We start from the raw sequence: 10,071 nt of genomic DNA, 5'->3' as shown, positions 1-10,071 counted from the left end.
TTGTTTTTGTGGGTCTTCAAGTTATATTGATCCTACTGGATCTTGTTTTGTGTGTCTGGAAGTGACCTGGATCTCGTTTTGTGGTTCGGGAACTGACTTATTAATCAATTACTGATCGCTGGGACAAAAATGCGCCTATATCCCTCGATCAATAACTCGAGGACTTTTGTAATTTTTTTACTTCATTCTTTTACTTTGTTCATGCTTTAAAAAGATTTTTTTTTTTTGTTCTAGCTATTCCAAAAAATAAACTTTTTTTTATATATTGTGTAACATGACTCGAGGTGCTTTTGATAATTTGTTATTTCCTGTGCATGTTTTGATGCTTTTGAAAGTTTCTTTTTTTTTGTCATATATATTGTTTTTAGAAGAGCTCTAACATGGGGAGAAATAAAACTTTTTTTTAACTTACCTTACAAGATTTTTTTAAGGAAAACAAGATTTATTTTGAGAACAAGAAAAAGAAGTCAAATGGATTGTTTTGAGGTTGGAAACACAATTCATGAATTTTGCGAAATGTTAGTGAAATTTTAAGATATTATAAATTTAAAATTGTAAAAATTACTATTTATTTCATCAATTTTTAAACATTCCATTGATCTGAATCTCAATGTTCTAGTGTGAAGGCACCTCCACTCGTAAAATCTAGTGTGAAGGCACCTGATTTTCAACACTTTATTGTGAACGCTCCTAAACCTCAAAACTCCAGTGTGAAGGCACCTGAAACCTCAAAACTCTAGTGTGAAGGCATCTGAGCCTCAAAACTCTAATGTGAAGGCAGCTCCACCCCTAAAATCTAGTGTGAAGGCACCTGATTTTCAATACTTTACTGTGAAAGCTCCTAAACCTCAAAACTCCAGTGTAAAGGCACCTGAACCACAAAACTCTAGTATGAAGGCACTTAAAACCTCAAAACTCTAGTGTGAAGGCATCTGAGCCTCAAAACTCTAATGTGAAGAAACCTGAACATTAAAATTCTAGTGTTAAGGCACCTAAATCTCAAAACTCTAGTGTGAAGGCACCAGAACCTCAAAACTTTAGTGTGAAGTCATCTAAACTTCAAAACTCTAGTGTGAAGGCACCTGAATCCCAAAACTCAACTGTGAAGGCACCTTAACCTTAAAACTTTAGTGTGAAGGCACCTGAACCACAAACTTTAGTGTGAAGGCATCTGAACCAAAAAACTCTAGTTTGAAGGCACCTGAACCTCAAAATTCTAATGTGAAGACACCTGAACCATAAAACTCTAGTGTGAAGGCACCTGATATTAAAATCTTAATTTGACTCCCCGTCAAAAACATACCATAATGCCGCCCTTTACAAAATTCAATTCAACTTTAAATACATCCCAAAAGACACACGGAGTAAAAAAGTCCGAAATTAAAGTCAGTCCCCAGGCCAATGTGATTATTTCTTAGAATCGGATTCATAAAAATCCTGTAATACGCTTGAATTACACTGCCCTGAGGACACTTCGTTCCGACATTTTCACACCGTATGTCTTTGTCGATGTACTAAGGAAGCAAACTGAGCTACATAATTAAAGTAAAGAAGAACTAAAACTTCCATGTCTGCATCTGATATTCCTCATTACAAATTTGTTGTTCAATTCGCATCAATTAATCACAAAAATAGCAAATAAGTATTAATTCACATCATGACTTAATAGAAAAAAGTTTACAAAATATGAAGTTTATTGAAATATGCGTTGGTGTGAAGCTTCTGAATTGTTTTCACCTCCCCCACACAAAATAACTTAATTCGATTACAAAAAAAGCTTACAAAACATTTTCACGAATATGATACATCCAACATACCATTCAAATTTATTTAAAGATTTATTTCCAAGAATTTATTTGTGAAATAAACAAGTAATTTGATTTCAAGGCTGCAAATTCAATTAATCTGTAAGATTCTTCCGAGAAATAATGTCTTTAAAGTTTACATCTTTCAAAGGGGTTAGTCAACTGGAATTCAATATTTACATAGTAGGATGGGTTGAAGTCAGGTATCTTAATCCAATCAAGGACCTGTTTGTCATACTCGAAGTGCACACTACGTAAAAATTGTAGATAATCCGGTCTCGTGCTGGCGTGGCTTTACCCTGAAGATGAAATTCATCAAATCTGGCTTGTGGCCCTTTTGGGATGTATACTGACCTATGACGCCTCTGTTATCTGTTCTGTTAAGGAGAGTATTTAAGCCTTATTTTGGAGATGGTACAAGATCATGCAATGTAGGTCTATTGCCACCATAAACAATCATTAGCCGCGTATCGCCCTAGCGCAGCTCTGGATCTTAAAGATCTGAATAGCTAATAGCTTTTAGGGTTTACAAGATCATGTAGTGTGACAAACTACTCATACCAAGACAGTATTACACTTTGCCCTGATAATCGGCCAACGGTAACCAGCAAAAGAACTAGCTTCAGCAAAAATCTATGGAAGATCATGGATCACAATTCTTATGCACATCTACGTCCTAATAGCAAAAATCAGTAAATCGATCCTAAATGTGGAACAGTGTCGTGAAGTCCATTAATCAACAAAATCAGGCACTGTGAAATCGGTTTGAATCCGGCACCATGTCAGAATAACGTCAACTTGGGACCGGTTTTTTGATCGATTAATCGTCTTGTTCCACTTGGTATCAAAAATTGGCAAGTGGTAGCCAGCAATAGAACCAGATTCAGGCGACTCCTGTAGGAGGTCATGGATCACAACTGATCTGTACGACCAGCGAAGTAAGTAAGTAAGTAACCGTTTTGTTCTACTCTAGTAATTAAGTATCCTGAATAGACACGGAACTTGCTCAATTATATTGATAGAGTATACTCATCTGTATGCTCACTTTAGTGATGTTCTTATATGGTCACTATCTGTTAGAGTATCTATATTATAAACACCCAATTCCTTTGCTGATACAAGAACAGAAGCCATGTGAAGCCATTTTGTGAAGCCATGTGAAGCCGAAAATTGAGGGGTATCAGGGGTATCAGGGGGAATGTGGGTGTAATGTGATAGCTGAAAATTCTGAAGATGGGGCGCCACGGGCGCTCCCGATCCTCTAGTACCCGAGATCCAACCTATGAAGTGTTTTGGTATCAATTGTTCAACGTCCGATGAAAATGAGTTGCAATTCCATTCCTCGTCTAAATTTCATAGCCACGTCCTAATAGAGTCCATTTTTATGAATGAAGGATACTGAGTTGAAGCCTTGAACCTTGAACGCCTCTGCAAACATCCAAAAATTCTCATTGATGTCACAACTGAACAATACCTAAAGTCAAAGGAGGTGTCTACCAAAGAAACATGTATGAAGCATCTCGTAACGAGCACTTCAATAGCATCTTAATAACATTTCAATGCCATACAAAGATCTTGAAAAGATAATTAAGTTTCCTTATATTTTTTTGTTCTTGATTCCACTTCCCTTCATCTTCTTCCATCCACTAAAGACGGAAGTTTGGATAAAAATATCAAAAAAGTCTTTTTTTTTTTGTTGTGTGCAAAAAGTCAAGTTCCAAAAAGACTGTAAATCCTTTTGATCTTGTCTTTGTGTTGTTCCTAGAAGAGAATTTTGCAAATTGTCATGACACAATTCACATTTTTTTTTTGTGTTTGGGGCTGCAAGGCAATTCCAAATAACTTCACTTGACTTGCTCTTGAAAAACATTTTTTTTCTCCTTTTTTTAGAAATTTAACATTACTTCTTTCTTTCCTGCCATGTCATTTTCGATATGTACATATATCCATGGATTCTGTCGTAAGCTTTAACGAGGAAATGAGAACAGAAAGAAGGAATCTTCTTGTTGATTATAGCGACAATAACATCCGTTGTTATAAAATTTAATGATGTAGTTTATGTTGTATGGTTATGGTTTTGTAATAATAACATATTCATACATGCTGAAATATTATATGGTGAGACATTCAAAGTTAAGTATTAGAAAATTATAGAAATTATTGTGTTTGAGTGCTTAAAGGAAAATTTAAATTGATGTGGATGTGTTATGCATGTTAGCAGCTTTTGAAGTTCTTGTTTGCTTGCTTTTACTTGTGGATGGAATTTCTGATATTTTGCTTGCGGACAGGAAGTGGATCATTGTTCAGATCTTGATCCAAATTATTCCAAAATTCTGGCAAAATCGGACAAACTTTGTCAAACTAAATCCGATATTCGGCAAAATTCAATCAAAAATTCGGCCAAAATTAACCCAAAAATTGGCCACAATCAATATGAAATTTGGCCAAAATCGGAAAAATTTGGTCAAAAAAATCCGAAATTCGGCAAAAATAAGACAAAAGTTCGGCCAAAATCAATCCAAAATCCGGTCAAAATTAATCCATAATTCGGCCAAAATCAAACAAACTTGGTCAAACTAAATCCGAAATTCAGCCAATATTAATCCAAATTTCAGCCTCAATCAATCAAAAATTCGGCCAAACAATCCGAAATTCGATTAAAATCAATCCAAATTTCGGTCAAAATCAATCCAAAATTCGCCAAAAATCAATTTAATCAAATTCAAATTCATCCGAATTCAATTTGAAATTCGGCCAAAAGTGATGAAATGTTGGAAAATTATGAAAATTTCAATTTTAAACAATAAATTCAAATTTTCTCAAATTTCACAATCAATAAGAACATAAATCAATTTTTATGAAGGTGTACAATTTCACGTAAATATATCCATTTTCAAATTGAACCTGAGTTTACAAATTCATACAAATATTGTGAAATAAAACACATAATCTGAAAAATATCATTAATTATCAACAATTTTATGATCATCATTCATATTAATTTGATACAATTTTTTCTTTTTTCTGCCAAGTGATGTAGCATAAGCCGTTTACAGCACATATTCAGCTAAAATCATTTGTTACACAAGATTACACAAAATTATGAATATTGTTGATTCATCCGACTTTTTTGAGAAGCCACTTGTAGCAAAATTTGATTGTAATTGTTATTTTTAAAACTTTTTTATGTGAAGCTTAATAAAGTTTTTTTTTTGCAAGGCTGATCTAAATATAGAACAATGATTATTTTATGTGTTATTTACATATGACAATGAAACATTTGCTGCATGAAAATGGAAATTGTCGTGATTAAGAGTTTTCAAAATTTAATGATTTTCAAAATTTTGAAATTTAACGGTTTTTAGAATTTTGAATTTTCAAAATTTAGAGGTTTTTAAAATTTTGAAATTTAACGTTTTTCAAAATATTAAAATTTAAAGTCTTGCAAAATATAAAAGATTCAAAAAATTTGAAATTTAACATTTTTAAAATTTTTGAAATTTAACGATTTGCAAAATTTTTGTATTTTATTGATTTTGAAAATTTTGAATTTTCAGAATTTAACGGTTTTAAAATTTTAAAATTCAACAGTTTTTGAAATTTTAAATTTCACAAACATTCAAAACTCAAAATTCAAAACACATTTTAACGGAAATTTAACAAAAAAGTTTATTTTTTTTATCGATCTAACGACGCAAAATGGCTTACAAATCAGATTGATTTCCTTGATCAAAAAGCAAAAAGAAAGATGAAAAAAAAGAAATTGAAATTATTTTTATCCACATCCTAAAGAAACGAGCATTCACAACCCAAACGATACAAAGACAGCTCCTTTGCTATTTTCATAAAAGATCACTTGACATGCCAAATGAAAATTTTATTCATCAGATTTTGCTTTTTATATTGTCATGATGATATAAAGTAAGTTCTATAAGGAAAGGAGAGGAAAAATAAGAAAAAAAAATGTCAATCGAGTAGATGAAGCAAAAAAGAAAATAAAAGATTTGATTTACAAAGTTTATTGCATAAAGGAAAGGTCGATAAGAGAAGTTCCAGCAAGAAATTATTGTCATTCAATCTTTTTTTTTTCTGCAGCAACAAAAAGACTTAAGTAAACAAAAATAACAATAAAATTTCAATTTGGATTTTTTTTTTCTTGTAATAAATGTCGACATTTTGCTCAAAATTTAAGGAGATCCTTGAAGCATTTTGAAAAAATTCTATAAGATGGATAGTTATTAAGAGTTTTATTCCTTTATTTCATCAATAGTTGTCATTGTATTTTATATCTTTTATTTTAAGGGCTTTTCAATTCTCAAATTTTAAGTTTTTTATACAATTTAACTTTTAACGGCTTTGTAAAATTCAAATTTTACGTTTTTGGACAATTCAAATTTAATTAAATTCGTAAATTTCAAATTGGAACGACTTTGTAAATTTCAAATTTTAACGTTTTTTGAAAATTCAAATTTTAACGGCTTTGTAAAATTCAAATTTTACCGTATTTGTAGAGTTCAAATTTTAACGGTTTTTGTAAATTCAAATTTTAACGGCTATGTAAAATTCGAATTTTATCGTATTTGTAGTGTTCAAATTTTAACGGTTTTTGGAAATTCAAATTTTACGTTTTTGGACAATTCAAATTTAATTAAATTCGTAAATTTCAAATTGGAACGACTTTGTAAATTTCAAATTTTAACGTTTTTTGGAAATTCAAATTTTAACGGCTTTGTAAAATTCAAATTTTAACGTATTTGTAGAGTTCAAATTTTAACGGTTTTTGTAAATTCAAATTTTAACGGCTTTGTAAAATTCGAATTTTAATGTTTTTTGTAAAATTCATATTTTAAGGATTTTGTAAATTTCAATAATTTTGTAAAATACTATCAGATTCAATTCAATTCCTATAATGAACAGCGATTCCCCTTAAAAACATGTACAGTCCAACAGCATTTTTCAAATGATAAACAGGATCCATTTTGAGATAATATGTTGACAATTCAAACAAGAAAAAAACATAACAAATCAGACATGCGAATATCCACAATGTAAATCCATAAGCAAGATCATTAAACGTATACATAGTTACATCATCAATCAAATGCAAATTTCCGTTAAATTTAAATTTCATAAAATCCTCACTATAAGACATTGCAATGGCATGCTGTAAGACACCTCCGGTAACAAGTTTCTGAGTTACATCATTCATTAATTCATACAGGAAGTGATTTCGTGTAGTAATATATCCTGTCATATATGTATACAGATTTTGCTTCAGAAGAACAAAAGTTTTGGGATATAAAGCTAGATAAATCTTAAAGGAATAAAGGAGTTCACAAAGTGCGAACTTAGCATTTTCATAACTTTGGTGATTGTTCAAAATTTGATGGAATTGATATTTTGAAATGATTCTTATTGTCGGTCTGGAAATAAAGAAGAGTTAAAAGTTCATATTTTAACGGTTTTGTAAAATTCAAAATTTACCGGCTTTGTAAATTTCAAATTTTAACGATTCTATGAAATGCCAATTTTAACGGTTTTGTAAAATTCAAATTTAAACGGCCTTTTAAAATTCAGGTTTTTAATGGTTTTGTAAAATTCTAATTTTGGCTGTTTTGAAAATTTCAAATCTAACGGTTTTTCAAATTTAAATTGTAGTCATTTTGAAATTTTCAAAATTTTAAATTTTAACGGTTTTGTAAATTTCTAATTTTAACGAATATTAAAAATTCCAAATTCAATTGTTTTTAAAGTTCCAATATTAACAGTATTGTAAAATTTGAATTTTGATTCTTTTAAGAAATTCTATATTTAACGGTTTTGTAAAATTAAAAATTCATCAATTCTTACAATTACCTTATGTCCTCAGCAATCATGCTAATCAAACGATCATAAGCTACATCCAATCCATAAACAATAAAACCATTGTCACGTAAATCCTCAATTGTACCAGGTGATGGCTTCCTCATATCCGATGCAACATACTCAAATAATAGACTCTGATAAGCAGTTCTAAGGACCAAACAGTACAAGATGAATGTCATCAAAAGTATCCTTGGAAAGTTTGCTTCTGGAAGTTTAAGCTGCGAGACACCAAAAAATGTCCCGATGACATTAAAGTACGGTGTCTTAACATTGGTTCCATACACAACATCTTGAGCTCCTTTAGATAGCAAGTTGATGACAAGGACACTAAGGAACGCATATATAAAAATGACAACAAAAAGGATCCAAGTAGCTGCATCAAATGGAAGAAAAAGCTTCTCATATGCTGTATATGGCTCTGGAGGAGTCAGCATGAAGGATACAGTCTCTTCATAAAATAGCGTTGTGTAGTGCCAATCAGAAAAGAATTTCGGATCTGACATCAGTGGCATGGATATGATGACATTTGGTACAAAGTTATAAAAATTGGTATTTCTAAGATCATATGTGACTTCCTTATTGATGGATGTACGCTGAATTTGTTGATAATTTGGTGTAAAATTTCCACGTTCAGCCATTCCATTAAATAAATCAATTACCGGTCCATATGGCTTCCCATCTAATGTCAAATGTGTATGCTGGAATCGATGTGCAATGTCCACAGTCAACATACATCCATAAAATTGATTAAACTTTTCAGGAATTATGAGTGGCTTCTGCCATCTAAAATTGATTTTATCAAACACATTGACAAGTACTGGCTGTGCCTTATTGCAATATTTTGGCGTGAACCATTCGAGTGTCATTAATGATAATGAATACTGACTGTTGACTATGAAATGTGATTGATGCTCTAACTCACCTTTTAGGTAGTATAGACTATTGAATGGAATTCTGTACAAGTCTTGAACATCTGCGTCTAAATAATAGACCAAAAACCTCATCGGTCGATAAAATTCATTGTCTAGTTCCGTTAAATTACAAAATTGTAGCCAACGATTGTAATCAGTTATCAGAATCACTGCTGACTTCTTCAATTTATGATTCCATTTTTGTTAGTCGTGGACGTAAAGTTGCTTGGTTATGAAATCATTATTTATGCTGCCAATGCCATCAATAATGTCCTTAATTTGAAATGTCTCTTGTCCATATACAATTACGTCAAAATCTATTTCCTTCATGATGAAAATTGAATTTATAGCATCGCTGATTGCTAATGATATTGCTGCATTCTCAAAATATGATGCCATATAAATACTAAAATAGCTCAGGAAGTTCATTTTTAGTTCCAACAAGTCTTAAACCTTTGAAAGCTGAACGAGGAATAAAAGTTATATTTTAGAGGTAAAAATACTTACTAACATGATAACTAGATCAGATTTCCTTCACGTGTCTGTTTAATTATAATTGCTGCCACACCTTCTTATTATAGAATTTAAACAACTAGAACAATTGATAAGCGAAACGGAAGTGATTTGTGTTCTGGGGTCGATTTATTTGATACTTACTTAGTTAGTTACTGGAACCATGTTCCGACTTAGAGACTAGATTGTTATAAAAGGCTTATTGATCTGACTATTGTTGAATGAATCACAAAGCTTGTAGAAATTCTCAGTGTTGATATCTAATTGACAATCCTCGGGTATTGGTATGGAACGGGCCCTAACACACAAAGGGCAAACTCACTTTTGCGAAACTGCTCATTTGCAACAATAAAGCATGATTTGAATATGCTCATTAATGTGAGCATGCTCTTTGTATGTTAAAGGAACAGGATATAATCATACCACTGGAAGGGTTTAAAGACCATGCTTTATGCTTATGAATATACTCACCAAATTTAGAATACTCAATTATATTAACTGAGTATACTAGAGCTCGTACTCGACTCTTATCTTGTATGGAAAAGGAGGAGGTCGACACGACAAGGATTTGAGTCGACTTCAAATTCTGGAATATACTCTCCAGCACACTCATTTTGATGAGTATGCTCATTGTCTGTTAGGAACCACTGCAAAAGTGTAGCCCAATACTGAAACATGAGTACAATGAGAAAACCATGTCTTATAAAGAATTTGAATCGAACATTTAGTTTATCTATAACCTTGATCATATATGTTGTACATATGTAGCTAAAAAGAGTCGTATTTATAAACAAAATTGCGTCCGTTCTATATTTATTAACTGGAAATTGTAGTAATTATATGTGATACAAGATATGTGTATCAGGATGATGACTTAGGGGTGAGAGCATTGAGACAGACTTAGGGATTGGAGCATTGAGGCTCAAACTGCCTCAAGCTGAAAAATCGTTGCTTTTTAATTGGAAATAATAGAATTA

At 31.6% G+C, this 10,071-nt stretch overlaps 1 protein-coding gene across 1 annotated transcript; it reads right to left on the bottom strand.

The window, feature by feature from the left end:
* Positions 1-7,657: 7,657 nt before the first annotated feature.
* LOC139085767 (uncharacterized) lies at positions 7,658-8,536 on the bottom strand. Its single transcript, XM_070633915.1, has one exon. The coding sequence runs from the start codon at positions 8,534-8,536 to the stop codon at positions 7,658-7,660; it is 879 nt and encodes a 292-aa protein (XP_070490016.1).
* Between the last annotated feature and the right edge of the window lie 1,535 nt (positions 8,537-10,071).

The sequence above is a fragment of the Chironomus tepperi genome, unplaced genomic scaffold, assembly GCF_022539635.2.
Source record: "Chironomus tepperi strain 1889 unplaced genomic scaffold, CSIRO-AGI_Ctep_v1 contig_9, whole genome shotgun sequence".
NCBI classification, from domain to species: domain Eukaryota; kingdom Metazoa; phylum Arthropoda; class Insecta; order Diptera; family Chironomidae; genus Chironomus; species Chironomus tepperi.
This window is presented reverse-complemented; position numbering and strand designations above follow the sequence as displayed.

Excerpts from the sequence above, each read along its gene's own strand:
- LOC139085767 (XM_070633915.1), bottom strand. The coding sequence starts at position 8,536 with ATGACACTCGAATGGTTCACGCCAAAATATTGCAATAAGGCACAGCCA.